General features: G+C 40.4%; 1 protein-coding gene across 4 annotated transcripts in view; it reads left to right on the plus strand.

The window, feature by feature from the left end:
• The first annotated feature begins 6,101 nt into the window (after positions 1–6,101).
• LOC146435481 (uncharacterized) overlaps positions 6,102–25,146 on the plus strand; it is a 30,819-nt gene continuing 11,774 nt past the window's right edge. The window contains exons 1-7 of one of the 4 annotated variants that reach the window (XM_085064041.1): positions 6,102–6,305; positions 11,283–11,309; positions 14,552–14,894; positions 19,052–19,168; positions 20,060–20,301; positions 24,401–24,566; positions 25,020–25,116. In XM_085064041.1, coding sequence (XP_084920167.1) covers positions 6,205–6,305; positions 11,283–11,309; positions 14,552–14,894; positions 19,052–19,168; positions 20,060–20,301; positions 24,401–24,566; positions 25,020–25,116 — 1,093 coding nt within the window. In that variant the 5' untranslated portion in view covers positions 6,102–6,204. Of the gene's footprint in view, positions 6,500–11,282; positions 11,310–14,551; positions 14,895–19,051; positions 19,169–20,059; positions 20,302–24,400; positions 24,567–25,019; positions 25,117–25,146 lie in introns of all 4 variants that reach the window. The other 3 variants (XM_085064039.1, XM_085064042.1, XM_085064040.1) reach the window with 3 other exon arrangements.

The raw sequence follows: 25,146 nt of genomic DNA on the forward strand, positions 1-25,146 counted from the left end.
ATGAGTATAATTTTAAAGCCAATGCAGTAAAAATCTCTGGTTAAAATTATTTTTAAAATATGTGTGTGGGTGAATATACAATACTGTAGCAGGATGATAGTAGTTCCTTTGTTATTACAGATCACTCACATCTTTAGCTGCAATTTTTCTTCAAACATGCTTCCGATAGATGTTGCCAGGCAGAGAGTGAACAAGAATGTGTATTAATTTTTTCATCCTGCTGCCTTTCTAGTTAATCACATGATGGATCCTGTCCAACAAGATTCCCCAACAGTACAGCTAGTTATTACTGGATGGTATTGGCTTCTCACCTCTTTAATTCCAGCTGCAAAACTGCATTAAAAGACAACTTAAATACTTTCATAATGCCACTGCTTAACAGGAGAATTTGTGGTAGTTGCCTTAGGGAAATAGTGTAACCATAAGAAGGATGAGGAGTGCCCATGAAAAAATTTCTATCAAAAGTTGATCCAAGGCATGAAAAACCTTGTCAGCATATAACAAATGAACAGATCAGCACACTCCACAAACTCTGCAAGCAGGACATTAACTCCAATTGTTGGAAAACAGATGTGAACTCCACTGTTGTACTCCACCCTTTAAAATAATTTTTTTCTAATGACTTCATTAACGTGCAATGGGTTCCATATGTGTTTAGGGGGGAGGCTGATGGTGGCTACACTTGCTATTAGTTTGCTGTATCTGCATGCATAGTTTAGATGGTGTTAAAGATGAAAGAAGTGGGAGTGAGAATTATCACCTGAAGCAGCATCCATGTAGGAAATCAGGATAGCATGGCTGATGTTTCCGATGTCAGATTTTAGGACATCCTTCCTTGCCTTAAGAGACCAGTTGGCTCAAAGTAAGTTGAAAGATCTGTTACAATAGTCTGTCCAGATGCAGTAAAATGCTTTAGATTATCTGTCCCAACTGTCCTTTAATTCAGACCCACCACTGGAACTCATTGTAAGAATAATAGAAATATTATGTCTTAATGCAGATATTAGCCTATGTAATTCTGTATTTTTATTTCTGGGCTGTTTTTCTCTTCTTGAATATCTCTTTTTGCCACCCTCCCAATAATGAAGAATTGACTTTGTTTCACAGTGGTGATGATCTAACGTTTCTTCTCGTTAACTCTGGGAAAAGAGGAACTAGAAGATTAGAGGATAAAAAACATGGAAGGGAAATGGAGGGCTCATTGCATGTGTTCGAGGAATAAGAAGCATCAGAGGTGAGGACAAGAGCCAATTGAATCATCAGGATGCTATAAATAATTCTAGAGTAATCTCTTTATCATTAGGAAAGTGAATTAGGAGAAGCTGATAGGGCAAAAGCCTGTGGTTTGAATTTAGAAGAAATTATAGCAGTGCAGGATGCACAAAGTGTGACTTTGGGAGTGACTCGGCTGCACAGCTGTGATGGAGGTGCTGGAAGGAGCGCGTGGGGGAGCAGGCGGAGGCGAGGCGAGCTGGGGGCGCAGCCCAGCCGAAGGGCAGGGGAAGGGCCGTGGGGAGCGGCTGGCAAACACGTGTGAATGGCCCCTGGCAGCTGGGGAGCTGCCTCACGGGTAGCACTGAGGTGACCTATTTCGGGCCACCAGGTTGCCCCAGGAGCCGCTTCGTCTCCTGCCCTCCTCTTTGGCTCAGGCGGCTTCTTCCTTCTCTTCCTCCCATAATAGCGCCGGGCAGAGCCCAGGTGAGCTGATCTCCAGCGCAGCGTGAACTGCAACCGAGAGTTCAGCGTTTTAATTAGACACAGCGGGAGGGGAGGGAAGAGGATTTGGATCAGTGTCTCGGACAAAGGAACTGCCCCCGACTGTTCCGTACTTGACCTTGAGCGTGCTCAGGCTGCTGGGGAAGCAGAGTTCAGTCGGTGCCGATGCTGAGGGGGCCGGAGGGTGGCACCCCGGCAAAGCATTGATTTACCTGCAGCAAAAAACAGCATCTGTCTGTTCTTCAGTGCTAAGCAGGGCCACGGCAAACACCTCCGAAGGCTTTTTAAGCCTCTGAAAGCATCATGTAGTACTTTTCTATAGGCTGTGGCAAACCAGAATCCCTTTGGGAGTAAGTCTGTTAAAAACCCCCAAAACTAATTGTGTTTCAGCTCACGTTCACTTGCCATTTGAATACCTGGTGATCTCTGTTAGTGAGAATAAATTATTGCAGTAGTGCTTTGAAATGATACGGTGCCACCGTGATGTTCTAACGCGTCTGGAAGAGCTGAAGTGAAGCTGCTGTTGCAGTTGCTGTGCTCTGCACAGACAATCAAATGTGGATTTTCAGCGATTCCCTGCATGACTTCCAGCTGGTACACTTCCACTCTGTGTGAACATAACTGCATGGCCAGTGCTTGAGACCCAGATGGACAAGACCCCTAGAGTCAGTGATAACATAAGGGATCTCATGCTATTCAAAGATTACTGGATACAGTCTTTGTTCATTAATAGAATTTTTGAGGTGACTTAGAATAGACTACTGAGGACTGTCATGAATCTGCAATGCCAATCCACTGCCTCTGCATGTATTAGAAATGTTATCCTACCACTTGAAACTGAGATAAGCAGGATGTATTAAGTATCCCAAATAGCAGCACAAAGTATTTTGCTGGTTCTTATCAGTTATTTAGTCTCAGTAGTGGAGAATGTACATTTTTTTGTAACAGCAAGGCACAAGCCTTGTGCTGGAGTTCCCAGTTTTTCCTCATCTGATGCCATTGGCTCCAGCCAGCAGCTTAATATTAGACCTCTTACAGATATACATACTATTTTGAGGAGATAATTTTTGGAGTCTAATGTAAACTTTTGCTCTTTGTCTTGAGAAATATCTCATCCTTTCTGCAAACTGTTTATATTAAACAGATACAGTCTGTCCTATAACTTTAGACAAAGCATATCCAGGCTTCCCTGTTGCCTCTTACTCCAAATATGTTCTTGGAATTGATGCCTGCCCTTTCTTTCAGGCACTGTGAAATATAGCTTGAGGAGACTAAATCTGTTTCCACTGATTTCAATCTACTTTTTCTGAACTCCCTAAAGATAACAAATGGGAATGTGACATTTTACTGCCATGGGTCAGCTGCTATCTGACAAGTATAAACCCTGGTCTGCTCTATAAATATTGATTTATGAAGAATCTGAGATTGGAGTTAAATTAGTATTGTTAATTAGAAGGAAATGGGAAGCTTTCTGGTGCCTATTTTTTTAAATTGACAGTTCTTTGTGAGTTGTCTATTTCATTATCCATACTGATTATCACAGTGGTTTACCACCACATTTGCATCAATATATTGCATAATCCTCAATGATCATTTTGGTTTTCTGAGTTGCTATTCTCTGAGAAACTTTTGTTGTTTTTCTTGGCTTAACTGTAGGCTGCCTCCACCCTTTTTCCTTCTGCAAATGATCAAATTCTGTAAAGAATTCTCTGCTTTGGATAGACTATCGCTTCCCACCCATGCTGTTCTCACTGAGGTTGGAAATGTTTTAAATTTTATTTAGTGTAGGGAAAAGCTTGGCTAACCCTTCAAAACAATCTTTCAAGTCCTGTAATTCAATAAAGTCCTTATTTACAATGGCCATAGCTCTTTTTCTCAGTGCTGTCCAAATGGAGTTCTCTCTGGTTACAAGAGAATGAAGCATTGTTTTCCCTTTTGACAGCAAAATGGTTCTATTTTATTTTTCAGTTCAGGAAAAGTGCAGCATAACCTTTTTTAAAAGGTTTTCTAGAAAAAGAAGCAGCTGTTACTCGTCACATTATGCTATTTTTAATGGGTTTTGAACCAGGGACTGAGGGAGGAAGGCTGGCAGTTGCATATGACCTGGTGAGTGTAAAACTATTATTTTGAGACTTGGACTTTCCAATTATTTCCAGTCCTAATCATTGCTTGTTCTTACACACCAGCATGTTAGCACTGCATTTCAGTTCTGTCCATTGCTTAAAGTGTGTACTTTATTTCTCTCTTTGGACTCAAAATTATTTTAGTACAAGATAATATTTTATCATGATGTAGATGAAAACACTTCCCAGTAACTTCCATTTCAGATGTATAGAGTGCCTCTGACTGAGGTTGCTTTTATTGAGGTCTCAGTTAGGTGTACCTGAAGCTGTGCAGGTATGAACGATGATTTCCTTGCACAAACAGATGAAGTGTGAGTGGTGGCAGCGAAAGTTGTAAATGAAACCTGTGGAAAGCTATACAACACTGAGGCTCTCTTCCCTCAGGACCCACAAAGAGCACCTGGGAAGGAAGTAAGAAACTCTAGATTCGAAAAGAAATGTCTTCTGGGGTGACCTGTAACTTAGTGTTGTCCTTGACAGTTTCATGGCAATTGTGTTATATATCACTTGACCATACCAGGAGTGCAATTATATCTTACTTATCCCTTCCTTCTACCCACATAAAAGAAAAAAACAAAGCTGAAAGGTAGTTTTTCCTTCCTGCAGTAATTGTGGTGTTTTTCAAAGCACTCTGGACAAGTTTGAAAGCGGCAAGGGCTTGGAAAGAATGTTTGACATGGGCTGAAATCTACAGTAGAAATTTCCAAAGATCCTTTTTCCCTAGTGAACTGCTTGTTTGGGAGTGTTTTAGGATAGCAATTCAGTGCTTCATGTGCTTCTGTCCTGCAGCATCTTGGTGAATTTTTTTCCAACTCCTTGACCAAATGGTCCCAAAAGTCCTTTTACTCATTCTGCATGATCTGCAAGTATCAATCACAGATCAGAGCCTCATTTGTGAGGAGCTGAATTAATGTCATGATTTGAGTGCATCAGTTTGGAACCCCAGACACCCTTTAATGTTTAATTTCCAGCCCACCATTGCAGTTCAGATGTGTAGTGAACAAGCTAGTAAATTCACTTCCCTTCTCTCAGCGCTTCAAGGCACCAGTGAAGTTGGCCTGAAGGTAACTTGATTGCAGGGCTGCAAGTGCTGGCAGTAGCTGAGTGCATTTTGTCTCATCACTCCTGGTGGCAGGAGTGGCATGCTGCTGGGCTGTGGCCACTTGTAGCACATGGCACCACCACAACCTGCACATTCACCACCAGGAAAGGGAAGAATAAAAGGGGTTTGTGTATGAGAAACTGGAAAAAATGGTGAATCTGGAGCTTCATCAGTACTGATGAAGTCAAGAGTACATGGGCCTGCCTGCCACACCAGTGTAGGGAAGGCTCCACCAGCCCAGCTCAGACTTTCCCAGAGATCCCAAAAGACTATTTGATCATTTATTGTGACTCTCCCATATAAATCAGTTTATAGTATTTCTCACAATATCCAATGGGGAGGGTTAGGTCACAGCTTGGGTTAGATTTTATGATGTGTCTGTTCTCTGTCTTGGAGATCAAGATTTTCTATGATTCCAGTAGAAAGCAGAGGTTACTGCGGGACCACTTATACTTGGAAATGGACACCTGGTCCATCTCCAAGCAGCCTGGAGACTGCGCTCAATCAGAAATATATTCTAGAGGAGAGGTACCATGTCCCCGCTGCACAGCCATTCTGCATCTGGAACTGTGACTCTGCCTTTGTTAGTGCTCTCTCAGGGCAAAGAAAGATTTAGATGGAGTTTATATGTATATATACACATGCATATATAAACCCCATAGATACATATAACATATATCTATCTATCTATAGGTAACTGTTGCTATAGTCTTTCCCCTGGATGATCTTTTCTTTATGATCTAGACACCTGTATTTTTCTGCTACAAGGACTTGTGCCAAGAGAAGACCTGAACAAATTGAGCAGTCTTCTCTGTGCCTCAGTCATAAGGACCTGGGTGCCTTGGTGCTGCCTTAAAGGATCCCTGCAGTGACTCAGCCACCCCAAACCTGGCATCCCTTTGCTGCTGCTCTTCCTACCAGTGTCCTGCTGCTCAGCCCTGGGCCCTGCGGCAGGTTGGGATCATTCTCCACAGCTAAGCAGTAAGTAACTAAAGCTTCAAGTGTCCTGCTAACAGAGCGTCACCCAAGCATAATCCAGGCCCTGACTCAAATTGGCAAGGACAGGTTGGGCTCTGAAATAATCTCTTTAAATAGCAGCAGCCAGCTCTTTCAAAGGCACTTCCCCCCCCAGCCAGTGCTGAGAGCTGCTTACAGCACGTCACCTGCTATTTCCCACCCAGGCAGTGCAGGGCTGACACTTTTCACAGGCAAGTGTGTCCCCTGCCAGCAGTCTCCCAGCTTTGCTTTGCACCAGGAATTACAATGAATTTTGCAGCACAGTTTATTTACTTCAGGGTGTTAAAAAACAGAAGTCCCAGGGACCGCTACAGGGAAGATGAAGACTACGACCCTTTCTGGCAAAGGTTGGAGAATATTGCTGTCTGACTTAGAGCTAGAGCGCTTCTTTATCCCCCTCAGGGGTCATGGTCAGCCCTCGGGGTCTACCCAGGGCCAGGCCCACGGACATGACAACCCCTGGACCCCTCCTGCCTCCTTATGGTGTCGTAGTTGGAGTTTTGCTTCACCTCGTTGTTTATTTAGTCGCTGTACTATATAGGTAATGCTACCTTTTTCCTTTCCTTACTTTCTTAAAGAAATTAAACAAAACCTAGGAAATTGTTTGTAATTTTCCATAATCTCCCAGGGTTTTATGAGTATGAGTTGCTCTTGGAATTATGCACTAGAAGAAGTGGAGATTTGAACATTTTTAGCCCACAGAGTTCAGCTTTTTTATTTCTTCATGAGTACGGTATCAGAAAAAACCCTAGACAGGCCAATGGACTGCTGAAAATTTATCTTGGGATAGCCCATGTCAGGTCCTGTTATTACAGTTCTGTGGTTGTCTTTGTTATGGTGCTTATGGTGATCTTGAATTCCTGTTTTCAGTCTTGGATGGTGCAGATGGAATTTAAGAGTCATCTAGTGTAGCCCTTGTGTACCATGAGCTGAGGCTGCGCACACACATGGCATGGTGGTGTTGTGCAACCTCATTCTTAACCTTTTCCATAGTTTTTTTTCTCCCTCCGTTTTATTATCTGGACACCACTAGTGAGATCATGCTCTGGCTTTGCCAGATGTGGTACAAACAAGGGACAATTCTCATTTCCTGCATCTCCTTGTTGCAGATGTTGCTAACATTTAAAATGAATTGTTTCAGTGGGCCTGATGCTGTTATTAAAAGGGAAGACAATGTCCCAGCTTGGCACTGCAAAAATGGCTTGCCCAAAGTCACCTGTGATGTGACGTGTTCTGCAGTGCACTGTGAATCTCCTTTCAGCCCAGGACCACTCTTTCCTCTAAGTTGAGTCATGCTATTTGTTCCTGATTACAAGTGAATTATGGAGATGTGTAGTCACCAGAAAACCTCTAGACTCAGAATACATTCAACTTAGGAAAAAAGTTTAATTGCTTGAAGAGTTTCATCTGCCAAGCTGTGTGAAGTGTTGGATAGTGATCATTTGCCATTCACTGCTGTGAGTGTGTTATAAAGACTTTTGAGAGAGATAGGTTTGTTTGAGGAACAGTTGGTTACCTCTGCTTCAACACTTCCATGATGGGTGGATGGGTGGCCTTGTGAGTTCTTCTTGCTTTCAGATTGGTTTTTCTAGTGTTATCTATTTAGCAGCTGACACCCAGTTGCCATTGCCAGCAGTAAGCAATTGCATGTGCATAATGTGTGCAGAAAAATGGTAATAGATTATGACCAAGATGAACACAGATATAGTGCTGGGCTCAGGCTCTGCTAAATCTGACTTACTAAAAGTAAGGAGAGATTTTATCAGAGGTGGTAATACAGCTTGGCTCTTTCCTGCATGAGCTTGAGCTTTCTTTTTTGCTGGTGTGGCACCACATGGGTTTGTCAGACCTGTGTATGGTGAATCAAGTGAAAAAGGCCTGCTCAGTCTCAAGGCTGGGTTATTATGTACCTATCTGTGCTGGATGGTCACAGTGCTTACCCTTTTAACAGGCTGGTTACTAAGCCCTGATCTCTTTGTCTTTAAGACACTCTGATAAATAGCCCTGCGGAAGTCTTAGGCAAGCTACTGGATCTGTCTGTGTCCCAGTTTCTATCAATAAAGTTGAGCTAATATTTGCTGAACTTGTCTTTCTGTTTGGGGGAAGGTGTTGGTGATTTCCTGTGGGATTTAGGAACAATCACTTTGTGTAGGGTTTGGGTATATAAATGTCAGATGTGCATTTTATATTTTTATCCTGTATGTGCCACTAGTTGGAGTGATACTGTCTCGAATGGGTGTTTCTAAGTACTAGAATGATACAAAACAGTGATAATTCAAGACAGTCACTTTTGAGTGCAGTATTGTCTTTGATATGTTTTGGATGTGTTCTCAAAGAGAGCTCTAGTGTGTTCCTTCCCTGTGCCTGCAGGAGTTTACTTTTCACCCTGTAGTGGTGTGCAGGGCACTCAGAATCCATACAGTGGATAACCTGGAATTCCTGGCTCTGAAGATGACATCTATTATGATGTTTCTTGCCGATTTTATCTCAGCAAGCTTCTATTTTTCTACCATTTGTCTTTCATAAAGTCCCGCTTACACAAGTTGCTGAGACCCTTTAAAGAATTGCCACTATTGCAATATTTGGACGTGTTTAGGGATGGGTAAAAAAGTAGAAGAGGAGTTGAGATGGAACAGGAATGTTTAGGAGTAATTGGGAAATGGGATTGCAACAAATGAGGAAAGTATCAGAGAGGTCTGGGAGGCTCATCCAGGAGGGTCAGTGCTGGGACATGGAATTAGAAGGATTAATGGAGCTGGAGAGGTTCTGGGTAAAAGGGATTTGGATGAGGGAAAGGGCCCTCTCTGTCATATCCTGGGATTGCCTCTTTCTCATTCCTATGAGAGGAGATCCCAGCCCCAGTCACATTGCAGTCATAAGCTGAGCAGACTGCTGCCTGGAGCAGGCTACTCCCCATGCCTTGCCCTCTGTACATGACCCATCTCTGCTCACCACTTTGAGGAAAGAGGCAGAAGTGACTTTAAAGGGGTCACTTTTTGCTTTAATAAGTATTCTGAACTTGCAGGCATAAGATCTGATCCTAGTTACCTGAAAGCAGATGACAAATAGCTCTAAAACTGTATCTTACCAGCATCTGTTGGTCAGTGTGCTCCAGTTAAGTCTTCAGGGAGCCTGAAGATGATGGCAGCACATAAGTATGAGCTTAAAAAAACCCTACACCCAAAACATTAAAAAAGGACAAAATTTAAAATCCACATGTAGAGAACATGTGCATATAAGTTTGAAGTGATATTCAAGCTTAATATTTTGCCACTGGGCGTTGGAGTTGGAGCTTCTTGTCATGGCAAAGGCCTTTAAGGATACCAAAGTATTCAACAGAACTTGTGCTATACGGTTGTTGCCCACAAAAATCAGATTCCTTACCTGGTGTGCGACAAGCCAATGATAACACACTCGAGAGAGCCATGCATTATACTTGGGAGTTGAACAAGCCTGGGTGTGTGGTGTATTCCACAATGCAAGCACACCAACTATCAGTGCTTTTTACTATCTATGCATTTTAACAAACAAAGGAATTAGCTTTCATTTACTACAAGTTCTCTCATCAATTAGCACCTATCTTCTATTGGTTAATGATTCTCTTGTTTCTCATGCTAATTATTCCTCATGCTCAGTATCCTTTTGGGTCAATGGTTTCTTGGGCTGGTGGTCGTGATCTGTCCCTGCCAGAAACCCCTTTTACCCAGAGTGCTGAATTCAGCACAGTTGCTGAGTTGGCTTTGTTAGTTTCTTCCTTATCTTGGGAATTCTGCCAAATGTCCTTGGGGCCCATAAATTCTGCATTTTTTTGTGTCCACTATCAGTGTCACATCCTTCTCCCCAAGCTTTGTTTACCTCCTCTGAAGTCTGAAAACATTGAAGCATGTCAAGCCCTAAGCCTTACCGAGGCAATTCTACCGACAAATAATTTGCTTTTCTAACACATGGACATTGCTTAGAGCTTGTTAGCTGCTATTTCTTTCACAGGTCAAATCTCTCTTCTTGTTGATTAGGCTTGAAAGTATACAAAGATCAAACATCAAAGAGCATCCTTTCTTAAGAAAATTTTTACATCTCCACATTTTACAACTCTGTCAGTCCCTCTTAATAGTGAATTTGTATCACTGTGAATGAAGATTATAAAAGTTGCTGTAGAAATTACAAAGAAGTGCTGAGTTTTGTTCTTATACTAAAATTTGTTTCCTCTTGTGATAAATGAACTTCCACCTGTGAAGCAGTACAGTAATAAGGAAATGTGTTTCCAAAATTCCAACTTCATGTCTGCCTCAAAACACATTGTTGTGACTTGTTCGGAAAGTGTAAAAACTGCCAAATTGGCCAACTTCTGACTTTGGGAACATTTGCAATCAAAATGGCAACAACTGGCCAGGCCAAAGAGCAGTCCTCCTCTGTGTCCACTCTCTGGTGGTGGTCAGTAAGAGGAGCTGGGAGAAAAATAAAAGCCACCTAAGATACTTTCTCTCACATGCTTTCATGGAGTTTGCCAAGTAAGTGCTCAGGGGCTTCCTGAATCAAAGATTAATTATTGAATGATGTGTGTACTGGTCACTACTTCCATCTAGTTGAGCAATTTTTTTAGGAGACTGTTTAAATTCTTGTTCTTCATAGACTACTCTGGCAATGAGTTCTGCCAGCTAATTATTTTCTCTAAGAAGACAACCTTTAAATTTTCTACCTGCTACATGATCTGCCCCAACATTTATACTGGGTAAAATGACTATTCTTTCACAATTTGCTATTCCCTGGACATCCATGGTTTTGCAGATTTTGCTTCCTCAGTTTTAGGAGCTGAGGAGATCCAGTGCATCAGTTTAATCTGTTTAGTGTGTTTCGTGGATCCTAAGGGAGGCAATCTACATGGGCTTCACCTGATGGGGATGTGTCCATCATGGCAGGATAACTGCTTGGACATTTCTTTCTCTGTCTAACGAAAGCAACAGTTGTAGTCTTTAGGTATAGTATGCATTACTGCTTTTTATCTTCCCCAAATTATTTTTGATGGTTTTTATATTTTCTCAGTTTGTTAATATTATTATTTCTGAGAATTTGTTTCCCTTGTGCTGTTTAACTTGATGAAAATAATCAGAATGTTCAAAAAACCAAACTAGAAATAGAAAAATTATTCATTCCAAGTTGTTGCCTTTTGTTATCCTAGGAGTGCGTTTCAGTATACACTGTCTTTGCATTGACTTTGAGATTTTAAAATATGTAAAGCTATTTGCTTAAACAATTTTTTTCCCCCATGCCTTAATTATTTATGGAATGTCTGCATACGGATCTTCTCTTTTTTTTTTTTTTTCCAGTTATGCTGAGCAGCTGTTCTTGAAAAAGTAGGTTTATAAACTGTATTTTCATGTTTGCTTTTACTAATCCCTTTAAAGGTAAAATGCTGTAATTTATAACCATATAACAAAGCTTGCCAGCTGGGTATTTGTTTTATGGCTGGAAATAAACAGACCTTTTAATGAAAACTTTTTAAAAACTCCAAAAAAGGAGAAGCTCCATTTGAAAAGAACAGTGTTTTATAATCCTGGGGTTTGTATTTATATTGGCTCAGATCTTCATCTGGTGGACATGATTGGTGGAATAGGGACTGTATTTTGTTACTGTGCATGAGAAGTCACGTTGCTGTGTTTTTGTGAGCACTTGCATGCTTTGCTGCCTGCTTTGGCTGTTCCTGCAAAAGAAATCCTTACAGATCTCTGCCAAGCATGTGGAATGCTTTTGAGGCAAGAAATACTTTTGGCCCAACAGGGTCGTTAGTTGCCCATTTGTGATATGTGATCAAACCTCAGCCCACTGTTTAGCTTGGGAGTTTGAGAGCTCCAGGACGGTCTGTGGCACACCCAGGTGGGCTCAATATGGGAAAATGTCATTTGCTAATGTAAATGAAACGTGGCTGTAGAAGGAGAATTGAAATTATTCTGAAATAAATACATACAGTATGTATATATATACAATAGAATGATGATATCCCCTTGGTGAAGAGGCTGCAGACCTTTCAGATGCAAATGTATGTTAGTTTTCATATCAAGTATTGAGATGGTAGTATTTAAAATGTGCTTTAAACCCAGATCATGCTTGAAAAGCATATATGTATTTTACAGCTATTTAACTTTTTTCCCTCTTTTCCAATGATCCCAAGGTGTTGTCTCCATCAGGGTCCTGAGCAGATATTCACTGCTCATGAGAGTGGTGCTGCAGATCAAGGACTGAGAATCTGATTTACTTCTCTCCTTTTTTTTCCTGCCAAAAAAAGGGAAACCTAAGACTAGGGAAAAAAATCAATATACCCTTTCGGTCTTTCTGTTTGCAGATGCAAATATTTGATGGCATTAGTGTGGTGAGGCTTTACCATGCACTTGCACTTTCTTACAGAATCCTGCTTCATCAATAAACTTCTTGTGGTCATCTTTGGCTGGGTTTTTTTATGGACTTCTTGTAGTTGATTGCAACAGATGCAATGAAAAATGAAAATTTTTCTTCCATCTCAAATTCCAGTCAGCTAAACAATTTGACCCAAAAAAATTACAAATTTTTGATCTGCCTATTTTTTTTGCGCAACATATACCCTTTTAACCCACTTCCAGTGTAAGAAATATAATTCATTGCTAATGCTTGCTAAACATTTTAGATAGTATGTTCAGAAATAAGACATATCTGTTCTTCCTTTTGGAGTGGTTATGGACATCTGTGATATGGAAGGTATTTTTTCAGAAGGGATTGGTACAGAATGAACTCTAACAGCCTCTTAGATGCTGCTGGTTTTGTTTTTGCTGGGGGCTGTGCTCTGACAAGTTCACAGGGAGGCAGTCTGATCTGGTTCGCAGCTTTGCATTAAGCAGACTAATGTGCAACCAAACTAATACTGGAAGTTTAGCATCTTTGTGAAGTGTTCCAGCTGTCTAACCCCAATGGAGCAGAAATGCAGAAAAGTATAGAATAGAGCTATTTGATAAGTTTATTTGATTTGAAAGCAGAATACCTGCTGTGAGACTGTATCAGCTTTAAGATACAGTGTTGGGAAAGTATTTTAAATCACAAGCTTCAACATAAACAGGTTTCAAGTGTGTATATATTGTACTTATTTATCTTAGAAAATTAATGTTCTCATTAATTTTGGAGAGAGAAGACCTTGCTACAAAAATTGTCTCCTGTGAAGATATACAGAATGATTGATGTTACTGGTATATTGCTTGATTCTAATAATAAAACATTTTATGGTGCCCACATTGTTATGTGAATTCCTCAGTGGAAAAATTGGAAATGTAGTAGGGAGCAGAGCTACTGGCACAGATTATTGATACCATTAAGGAAATTGATGATGCTTCCCAAACTGGGGCAATTACTCAAAAACCAGATGTTTCTAAATATTTAAAAATTCTTTTTGGAAATTATTACAAAGCATATTACAGTGCTGATCACTGCTGTTAAACATGTGCTTTAGCCAGCCCTGCTGATGAATAACTGCATAACTTAGACCCAAATTATTTTAGGAAAAAGATAAATATTTTTTGTTGGAGATAATGCTGAAATCTCTGACATAATTTAACATGTTTGTTTTTAGAAAACTATTTCTGTGAAATAGATTAATAGTGAGTCATGTGGAGGAGCTTATACTGTCTGTATAATCATAGCCACAGACCAGGGGTGATATCAGCTCTTTTCCAAATCACTGGTCTTCTGCTTAATGCTCCTTTGCCCCCATAATACTCTCTAAATTCCAAGAATTCTGAGAAGTTTTGTATTTATCTATTAATAGGAGTGCAAAATCCTTCACTACAGTACATTGTTCCTTGTGAACTGAGTGATGTGGAGCATAGAGTCAGGCAGTTGAAGGTAGGAAAAATGGCAAATTTTTGTAGCTGTGTTGTCTCTCCTAAGTTCCTTGGGGAAGATGGTTTTTGTGCCACCACATTTCTGTCATATCTGCACATGTATTTACCGATGAAATGCTAACTCTAATGTTAGATCAGGAGACCTAATTCTTTAGCTCTGTAGGAGGATATAATTGTTGTCCCTTATCAAAGTAATTTCCTTCCTGTCATGAGGCAGTTGATGGCTGTCAAGAGTATGCTTTGCAAGTATGCAAGGGCAGAGAGCAGACCTCTTGTGTGCAATGTAGTGACATTTGTTACTCCTATTAATAGTTTATGGGAATGGTCTGCAGTAGATACTTACCTTTTTTTGAAAAAGATAGAATTGCATAAAGAAAATACAATTCCAGTTATTCCAAAAGTTTTGGAAGCACTAAATAAGGATAATTTCTGGTTGAATACTGAGTACTAAGGAAAGTCTGGCTGTCCAGACAACACAAATTACATATTTCTTATTTTCTTGGGTAGGACAGTTTCCAAGTTTGTCCACGTCAGGTTATTTGTGGCTTTTCTAACAGCTGGAAGGTTACAGTAGCTTTCAGTGCACCTACAGATAGGTAATATGACAGTAGTAACTCAATCTGCCTGTTCAAGGCTTGCAAAGAGCAGCTGAGATGTGCATCCTTCTTAAATGCTAAATGTCAAGCTTTTAATCATCCAAGCTTTTCTAACAAGTTTCTTTTATTTGTTTTCAGGGATGACAATAAAATAAAGAAACAAGATATCCCAGCACTTTGTGATCTTCACTGCTGTAAGGATGTGCCCATAAGAAATGGCCTTATTGGGCAGAAGCCACCCTCTATCAACCCCGAGAGACTGAAGGATTTTGGTGAGGAGGATTACCTGAATGGTGATGTGAAGACCTGGGAAATGAAGATAGTGAGCCGAAATGAGGAGTTACTTAGGGATGCACTTTCCTGCCTCCCTCAGCCAAGCAGTAGGACCAGCCTGGCAAGCTGTAATAAGCTGATTCGATTTGAAGACATTAGTGCAGCAGCCTTCAAAATCCAGTATGGTGTTCAAAAAACCCCCTGCATGGTAGGGACTCTTTATGGTTTTACATTCTCTCAATGTTTCTTTTCTTTTTCCTTATGAAAGTTCATCAGAAATGAAGGAAGAGTATGTGTGAATTGCAGCAGATAGATCTGTGTAAGACTCATGTTCTATTATTTGTATTTAACTGTCAATAATAATTTTCTTCCTACTTGTTTACACTAACCTAAATCCTCAATGATTGCAGTGACCTGTAAACAAAGGATAAACCACATTAGGCATAGACTTAATGCACTGTGGTGTTATGGTCCCAGTGAAAAACTCCTGCTATAAGGAGCCTGAGTTGGAGGTGGCAGACTAGCAGTGTTTGGGTAAGCACTCTTGTGGGAGGGTATGGTTTGGAACCAGCCCTCATATTTGGAGACTTAGAAGGTACAGATTTCCCTTCTCAGTCAGACCAACCAGGAAGGGCTGGATATGTTCTGTAACCAGGTGTTCTTGCTACATGTCTTCAGCAAAATAAGGATGTTAAGAGAGACCCTCACGTGCAAAAACATGTGCTCATGTCGATCAGTCTAGGTATAGAAATGACTGAGGCACTCCCACCAATGTACAAGCATCTGCTAAATCAAAAGAGAAGTACAGTGGCAAGCTGTACTCTATTTCCACACTTTTTCATAGTGTGTGTCTACTGTTGGGAGCTCTTCAAGAAGGCTACTTTGAGCACTCTGTGGCTAATCTCCTCTTTTCCTTTTGGTGGGTGAAAATAATGTCTTTGCAAAATGGCAGTTCCTGGCAGCAGCCCCAAATAGCGCCCTCAGTGAATTCCTGTGGATTGTTTTTCAGGCATGCACAGGGAAAGGACCTTGCAATGGCAGTCCCTGCTTGGGGTTAGCAGTCCCTGGAGTGAAGTGGTTGGGCCCTCCAGGTGCAGCAGTTGTCCTCAGCAGATGCCTGCTGATCCAGAGACATCATAACTACTTCCAGTGTGGGGTTTTTTTAGCCTAGAATTCCTAAAATAAGGATAACTGTGCTTTTTGTAGCATATTACTGAAGAAGTGTGTCTTATGTCAAAAGATGTGGTAAAAGAGAGTTTGGGGCTGTAAGGTGGCTCAAAAATTTGGTTGGAATGCAGGGATGTTTTGACTAGGGTAGAGTTAATTTTCTTTCTAGTAGCTGGTATGGGGCTGTGTTTTGGATTTGTGATGAAAATATTGTTGATAATACAGAGATGTTTTTGTTACTGCTGAGCAGCTCTTACACAGAGTCAAGGCCTTTTCTGTTCCCCACTCCACCCCACCAGAGAGAAGACTGGGTATGTACAAGGAGTTGGGAGGGGAGCTGCTGACCCCAACTGACTCAAGGGGCATCCTATACCATATGATACCTTGCTTAGCAATAAAATTAGGGGCAAAGTCGTCTGGGGGGCCTGTGGCTCAGCATCTGGCTGCTCATCAGCTGGTTGGTGGTGAGCAATTGTTTTCAATTACATAAATTGTCTTTCTTGAGTCTTATTTATCTCTCTTCATTGTTTTCCTTTTAATTACATTGTTGTTATTATTTTGTTTATTATTATTATTAACTCTTCTTATCTCAACCCATGACATTTCTCACTTTTACCCTTGCATTTCTCATCTCCCCCAGAGGAGAGGGAAATGAGCAAGTGGCAGGATGATGTTTAGTTGCCAGCTGAGGTAAAAGTATGACACCCCTCAGCTTAAATAGTTCCTTTCTGCTGGGTGTCCCTGGCAGATTTATGCAACCCAGTTGTATCCCCTTTCTGCATTTACTGTGTCAGGCTAAATGTCTCACTTGCTTTAATCTCTTTCTACAGACTATGCTTTTAAAATTAGCTGAATGGTAGAAAACCTGTATCTGTAAAAGAACCTGTATGTTCTAGTGTGAAAATAGCCTATGACTGTTGTTATTCAAAGTAATGTTCCTGAAGAAGTCATTAGTGCATTTCATGCATTGATTCAAAAACACAGAATGGTGTCAAGAAAAACACAGATAACCTTTATTTTAACTCATCATTGAGAGGTAGGAGCCCATTTCAAGGACATCTGTTTAGATTAAAAAAGTGAGCATGACTATAATCCATTCAGTTAACTAAAGGGAGAAACACTTTGCAGGGTGATTCATAGTTTGCAAGTAAGACCATGGATGGAGATCCTGGTTCCTCAGGCAGGAGTTTGCCTTGGAGCTGAGATATGGCATCATGAATGAGTTGTAACATGTCAAAGAGGCAGAGAGCATAAGAAAACAAGGAATTGGCATTAAATTGGACACCTGGTTTGGCTACTGATGAAGGAGCTGTAAAGGTGGTTTGTGTTAGCTTTGTGGGTGCCAGAGGGAGCCTGTGCTGTGTGTTGTACATTAGATGCAGTATCTGTAGTCCTCAGATTAGATCACAGTGACTAAAGGAAAATCTTTCAGGCTGGTTCAATGAGTCTTACAAGGTCACACATCAGGTCAGAACAGCTGAAAATAGCACTGACACCTGCTTTGCTAGAAGCAGTTGCTATATTCAGGCTATATGATAAAAGCCTCAGTTAAGGGAAGCAGACAAGAATAACCTAAATAATTAACATATTGAGTTTCAAAATGAAAGAAAAGTATCAATCTCAAGTACAGCACCCCTGTGGTGAAGAGTGACTTAAGGACAGATTTTTAAATGTAAGAGACTTAGCAACTTTATTATTCACGGGATTCATCCCCTTAAATCCTTTTTCTGTTTGTTCACTCTAGAATCCAAAATTCTCTGCAAAAACAAGTATTGTTTGTGAAGAGCTAGTAGTGTTTCTTGTATAGTGTTCTTGTTCTATTTTGCACAGGCATTCTCCATAGATTAGGATGTTTAGGATATAAACTATTATCCTATTAGTGTACTAAGCACTTTCCATTGTTTCAGTTCTGCAGCCAGATTTGCAAAGGAGCAGCAAGTGGTAGCTCTTAAGTCAGGATTTTCAGAAGCAAAATAGAGAATCTGGCCCCACCTATGGGTGAGGAACTTAACATACTTGTAAATCCACTAAAAAGCCTTGAAACATTCACCTGAAACATGTAGTTTAACTGTGTACTTTAAAGTAAGTGTCTGTTTCAGATATATTTGATTTATTTAAATTCACTTGGAAAGTCCCACCGTCTGAAAAACGTGTCAGTACATATTACAGTGTCCACTATACATTATATCTGTGACACCGCCAGATATTGCTTGAGATAAATATTTTGTCATACTGTTTTTTTAATCTGTCTCTCTTTGTGACTTATCTTAAATAAGGACTTGAGCCCCTAAATCGCCAGGGCCTCATTTGCTTTGGCAGCCAATAGAGGAAATGGAGCCAATTCTGAAATAGAGCTGCAGTAAGCCTGGAGAGTGGCATCCACAGGCTTACTGCAGCTCTGTTTCATAAGTTATCTTGTGTAAAACACTTGGTTAAGTGAATATGGTAATAGGGAATTAATATGTTGCTGCATGCTGGGAGTGTCTTATTATAAAACCTAACAAATATTTGCCATTAAAAAATTTTGAAATCATGTACTTGGGCACTGAATCACATATTATGTGCTTGCTAATTTCCCTCTGCTCAGGCATCCTCTCTATTCCAAACACTAAGCTTTTCCAAACAGCTGCTGCTTACACTTGCAGTCCTGGGAAATAGTTTTTTATTATTTCCATCATTTTTTGAGTAAGAAATGTCTTTACTAATGGTGTACTGGCCTTAGGATGCAAAATAACATTCAGTAGTGAATCAGCAGCAGAAACCATAACAGAGCCATAATGGAGCTCAAGGAGGAATTTTCTGATGGCTTTTTTATCTATTACATGATGACCTTATTTTTTGGGTATTCAATATCCAGTTCTGGCAAGTGCTGGAAGCACAGGTTTTGAGACAATTGAAAATATTACTTTTAATGCCTGTATTTGAGCAGTAAGACCCAAACAAGTGCTATTTTAAGAATTCTTAATGGCATATTGTCCATATTTCTCTGCTGTGAGTTTAAAAATGACTTCAATAAACCAGAAGAATCTGGTAGGTAACAACAGACTGTCGTGTATTTATAAAGAAATAGAAGATGAATTTTACTTTTTAGAGCTCATGAATAGCAGTGGAATTCATGCCTCAACAGGCAGCTGATGGGGTGTGGAAGATTTTTCTTAATAGTAGATATATTGCCATAATATCATTTATCTACTCCAGTATTCTAGGCTATCCAAGCAGTTTGGAATGGACATCTATCTGAAGAAGGAGTTCCTCCAGTACACAGGATCTGTGAAGGAACGAGGTGTACTTTACCTTCTGATGTCATTGCCTCAGGTATAGCAAAATGTCAATGTTCACTAAGGACTAGATTAGTTCTGCTTCAGAAAAATGCAGCAGAGTTGAAGATAAATTCACTCTAATCTCCATGGAATCACAGTGTTTCTTGTCTTTAGAACCATTGTACTGAACACAGGATGTGAATACAGGTCTAAATGTAAAATACTACTTTATTTCCAATTGGCTGACCTGCTGGTGAAACTCTTAAAAATGTTTGAAACAAAAGCTTGCAAAATGGAAATGTCAGAATTTTCCTGTGGCATTTAGATGCAAGTGTTTTTATATGTACTGTGGTTCTGATATGTTGAAACTACCAAACTCATGAGTGATGATGAAATTGAGTTACAATGAGTGATGACAAGGATCTCGATCACCAATTGATTTTGTAATGAATTTCAGTATTCTTACAGGAATAGCTTGTTTATCATTTGTCATAGGAGGTTATTGAGTCTCTGCAGCAATAATTACTATAATAGGCATGAGACAGCAGCCCAGAGCAGTGGTTATTCCTGCTTTTCCTAATGACATAAATTAAATCTTCTATTAAAAGGAAGCCTAAAATGAAATAATTTCATGCAGGCAGAGCAGAGATATCAGCTCTGAGGGACCAGATATTAGCTCTTCTGTGATCAGCTGGAGTTTTGCAGCTCTTTCCAATGGAACAAGAATTGAACCCAGAGGAGCACAGGCACAGGGATTGATCTTGTGCTGTTTTAGCTTTGTGTGTAAATCCTGAGATCTAGAGATGTGTATGTTGTACCATAATGTCATGATTCAATCAGCTGGTAAAAAGGAAAAAAGGAAGTCAGATCCTTAGAATGATCCAGGATCATATGGGACAACTATGTGACACTATATAATGTGCAATAAAGCAACCCTGTTTTTTAGGACCAGCAAAGAAAAGGGGTGATCGTGGCTTCGGACAGTAACTTTTCCATGGCTGTTGCTTACCACGCCTCAGAGCTCCGGATCCCCGTGTTTGTCATTATGTCAACCAGCACGGCTCCGGCCAGGGTGAAAATGTGCCGCGAGTACGGAGCCATGGTTATATCCTATGGCACCACAGCCAAGGATTCCCAGGTGCATGCGAGGAGGCTGGCACAGGAGAATGGTTACCTCTACCTCGAAGAGTAAGTGAAAGCCAGGCTCATTAGAAAGATCTGATTACATGCTTGCACAGCTCTGCAAAAACAGTTAGTTTCATTAAAATGTTATCACGGGTTATCAAAACACTGCTCTTACCTGGAATATGGACAGTTACCTGTTCCCACACACAATTCATGTCCTTCTGTAAGAGCTGGGGATGGAAAACAAAATGAAATACTCTTCCCACAAATTAGGCAAACTTTGTGATTAGGGTTTTCTATGGGCTAGTATGATAATGGCTATCTGTTAATTCTTTAGGAGCTCTGTCAGAAAGCATTAAGACTAGTGTTTATTTTCAGTCTCTCTGGAGTTAGGTGGGTAGAAGTTAATCTTTAACACAGAGAATTCAGCGGGATAATGTGGAGCAAAAGAAGATTAATGCTCTAAGATTTTCACATATCTGGTGTGAAGAACAAAACTGATACTACCTTGGAAAAAAAGCTTATTAATAAGCTACTTCACATGTATATTTAAAGTAGTTAAGGACGAGCATAAATCTAAGTTTGAAGTATTTCAGGTCACTGGACAAGGCAGATCTAACAAAACCATTAGTAAGACAGGGAAAAATACCCAGAACTGATACATTTTCTCTTTAATCTCTGTAGCGTCTTATGCCTTTCCTCCACCCCCCTTTTTTTTTTTAACCTTTCTACAAGCAACATTTCCAAAAGCACAGCGGGGTGAATCATTAACAGTGGTCCCTCTGATGAGCTGAGCTAAAATGTTGCTCTCCCCTGACCATTGCTGCTTCTGTGCAGGCTTCATCCTGCTCTTGATGTTTGTATGGCATCTCTTCAGTGAGAGCCTGTTCCCCTCCAGCTCCCAGGCATTGCTGCCTTACACACAGTAATAATGAGTGATGTTGCTGGGAAAGGAGATCTCAGATGAGCAGAACAGAGGAAGTCCTCTCTTCATTCCCAGCTGGTGTATTGGGATGGCAATATTAAAACTGTACTGTTCAACTCCTCTGTTAGCTCTGCCGGCAGCCAGTGACACACAGGGCTGGTTCGTGTGCCTTGTCTATCACCATGGGCACAGTTTTGTCCCAGACTGGGATTTTTGGTGGGGAATGATGTACCCTAAATCCCAAAGAATTTTAAACCCTTTACGCTCCTTTGAAAACCACAGTTTTCCATAACTTTGTGATTTCCAAATTTCTGTCAGCTTTTTCATTTGATATGTTAACTTCCAGCTGGCTTTCATCAGCTATCACATTCACCCATAAGAACTAAATTATTTTATTGTAATTTGATATTTAACCTTCCCTTCCTCCCCAAATAATGATTTATGTTACATAAGGTAGATATTCTCCAGGTTCATGAAGCTCCAGGGACAATGCATGTGTAGGACTTCAGCATCCAATACTGAGGAACTCTAAATGAACATGCTACCATTAGTAATATTAAAGCACTCTGATTTATTCCAGGTTTCAGGTTACAAGAAACAGAGTTATTCACTCTGTGAGTATGTTTAATTAAAACCTCACAGATGCAATTTTTCACTGAAAAAGAAAAAAGGATAAAAAAACCCCCAAACCACTGCAATTGTGAGCCTTTTCATAATGGGATGTCTAAAACATATTTTGTTAGCTGTAGACTGGGAGAGATTTCCCAGAGTAATGTATGTCTTTATGGACAGACAGTCTTCTCCAGTGTGGGTCTGACACACATTCTTTGCCACTTGCCAAAGCTGTTTGTAAAATACCAGCTGATCTCCCAAGTGTTAGAATGGAACTTCTGAAATGTCATTTCAATTTAATTCTAGCTTGCATAAAATCCCTAGCAATTTGGTCTCTGGGTCTCCTTACCCAGTAATTGATTCTCCCCTCCCTGAAGCAGACATTACGTGACTGCCTTTGGCTGTACGTGCACGGTCAATGCCCTGCAGCTGGGTGTGTCATCGTCAGTTCTTCCCGTTTCTTGACTGCAATTAAAATACTGTGTCATGAAAATGACCATGCGACAATCCGGATGGAGGAAGGGCACCTTTTATCCACCTGCAACTTCCGGGGAAATCCCAGGAAGGAAATGTGATTTTTCAAATTGGAATTCAATCATTTAGTCTGACTAATTGCTGCCTAGGTGCCATGAAATTTTTACTAACTATAGGTGCTCAGGACCTCATTATAAATGCAATGTGACTATTGCCAGTAACTAACTCAGTACCTCTGTGATGAGGTGAGAAAAATTCCTTTGTTGATCAGAGAGGAAAGAGTGCTGCAGATTGAATTACACATCTTTCTTCTTTGAAAGCCCCTTTTTTTCTTGTGTAATTCCACATCTATGTGCTGATCAAATCTGATCATTTGTGATCTGGTTAGTCTGTTACTCTATCCAACAGCATCTGAACCCTTTATTTGGAACAGATAGGAACAGAACTTTCTAACTGCCACACCAAAATTTCATTGGGATACTGAAACCTGACAGCCCACCTTTGATTGCTGATGTATCACACATTTCAGAAGGCAAATATCCAAGTTTCTAGCTTTGGCTCAAAAATGCTTGTTTCAGTCTACAGTCTATAGATTTATCTGCCTAGTTCCTTCATTTTGCCTCAATGGCGTATGATACTCAGTGATCTGTTTGCTTTCATAAAGCAAAAGCTATCAGTTACAATGCAAAGAAAACCACCCATTTTATTGTAAAAGCTGAAGCTTGATCAGTGAACTGATGTTTCAGCTGGATGTTAGCATGGAAAACATGATTATCTGAAATATTGATTCAAATTGCTAACAGCTCTCCATGCCCAGAGCAGTCTCAGTTGGACAGTTTTCAGTTGTTAGAGAAGCTTTATTCCTACACTGAATATCCCAAATCCTCATTCATTTTTGCAGGTCCATGTGGTTTCCCATGTAACCATGGCAGTGGTAGCTCCACAAACTCAGATCTGAATCTTATTTAGGAATAAGGCTCTAGAATTGTTCAGAAGGCCAGTGATATATTTTGTCACAAATAAGAAGGAGGAGAGAGCTCCTTCAGTATCTTGATAAATACAATAAATACAAGGGGTCAGTTACCCATCCCACTATGATTTCTTGCCTTTGTCTTTAACTGTACTACAGGAGTGGAAGTTCATTAATTCCATCCTTTCTTATGTAGTTATATACACTCTTACCTTGAGGAATTTTGTGTCTTGATGTATACATGTGGTAACTTCTCCATCTTGTAGGCATTCTGTGCTCCTAAACTGAGCCTCTCTGTGTATGTCTAACAGTAATAAAAACTTTCCTAGTACCCAAACATCCTTGGGTCAATGAATCAAGTAAAGTCATTGGATCTATAATTCTGTTTGCCAGAAAAAGCAGAACATACAGACAGCTCATATTTCTTTTTTATATATAGTTCTACATTTACGTCATTGCTAACTTGTAAATAAAATGCAAACCAGCTTTTAGAAATAGATCCAAGTCAGTCATGTGATTGTATAGTGGAGTTTTCTTCAATTTTTTCACTGTTTGTCCCTATTCTTTATATTACATTTGCCTGAAAGTATTTTACCAGTGAGCATTTTGGCCTGACTAAATGCTTCACTTACCCTTCCAGAGTCTTCCAGAGCAGTATGAAGGTATCAGACATTGGCCCTGGACTGTGGAAAGACAACTCTAGCAATCTGTTTGGTATTTGTGAGGTTGAACACACTGCTTAAATCTCATGAAAATTTCCATTCATGACAAACACTAAATCCACTGATAAGTAAAGAGATGGAGATTTCTTTTGAGGCTTTGCTTTTAGTTTGGACTGCAGCATTTAAAATTTATGAACCTGAAGGAAGTAATGGCAATGGAAACATGACTTCTCCCTGCCAGCTCTGTAAACACCTGATAACGATAGGAGTTAAGTGCTGTTCAGTCTGAAGACTCTTTGAGGGGCTTGTCAACAGCACAAGTTTTCTCCCAGCAGGTAGCAGCATGCAGTGGTCCATCTGATGGCACTGTCCTGTTGCATTACCTCCTCCCCTCATATGCTGCTGATTTGCTCTCAGATTTATCTTTTTTTGCTGAACAATGTCTTGAAAGTAGTAGATTGAATTATTGCTGCATTGACAACTGTAACCCCTGCTGATCTGTGCCCTTGCTTCCCACAGGGAGGATAGTGCTGTCTACCTGTCAGGCCTGGGAACCATGGGGCTGGAGATATACGAGCAGGTGCCAAAGCTGGACGCAGTGATTTTCCCTGCAGGAGGCCACTGTGGCTTGCTGGCAGGGTCAGCTGCTGCACTCAAACACCTCAACCCACATATTTCTGTAATTGTAAGTTGCCTTTCACCTATTAAGTGTTGCATTTGGGTGGCTTTCACCAGAGCTGTTTACAAAAGACACTGGTATCTAGTGATAGGCTTGCAGAGACTGCATATGCTGGGGACAGGAACTGTCTGATCCTGTGGGCTTTGTCTCAGAGAAGAACCTGTAAGAACCAGGGAAGTTCCTGTCCCTTGGCTGCTTGGCTGGATTTAAGAGAAAAATGTGAGAAGACTTTTCTAAAGCAAATGAAATCCAGTTCTGTGTTTTGAAATAAGTTCTTACCAGAAAAATTTAGTCCTAAGTAAACCACAGAATAAGTTCACTGGTAACACGGTTCTTTTGCAACTTGAAATTAATTGTTAATTTGAAGAGGAAACTTCCGGTAGGTTTTGCTTTCTACGTTGGTGGTAAATTCTGTTGTAACTGGTTTAATGGAAAAGTGGCAACGTCTCTCTTCCTCAGGGGGTTGAATCTGAAAGTTTCCCGGTATTGCAACAGTCTTTAAAAGCTGGCCACCCAACTGAAGACCAGGCATGCAACAATCATCACTTCTATGGAGGTGAGAAAATGCATTATTCTTTTGGAGGTA

This window comes from Lichenostomus cassidix, chromosome 6 (assembly GCF_008360975.1).
Source record: "Lichenostomus cassidix isolate B80296 chromosome 6, HeHo_3.0, whole genome shotgun sequence".
NCBI classification, from domain to species: Eukaryota; Metazoa; Chordata; class Aves; order Passeriformes; family Meliphagidae; genus Lichenostomus; species Lichenostomus cassidix.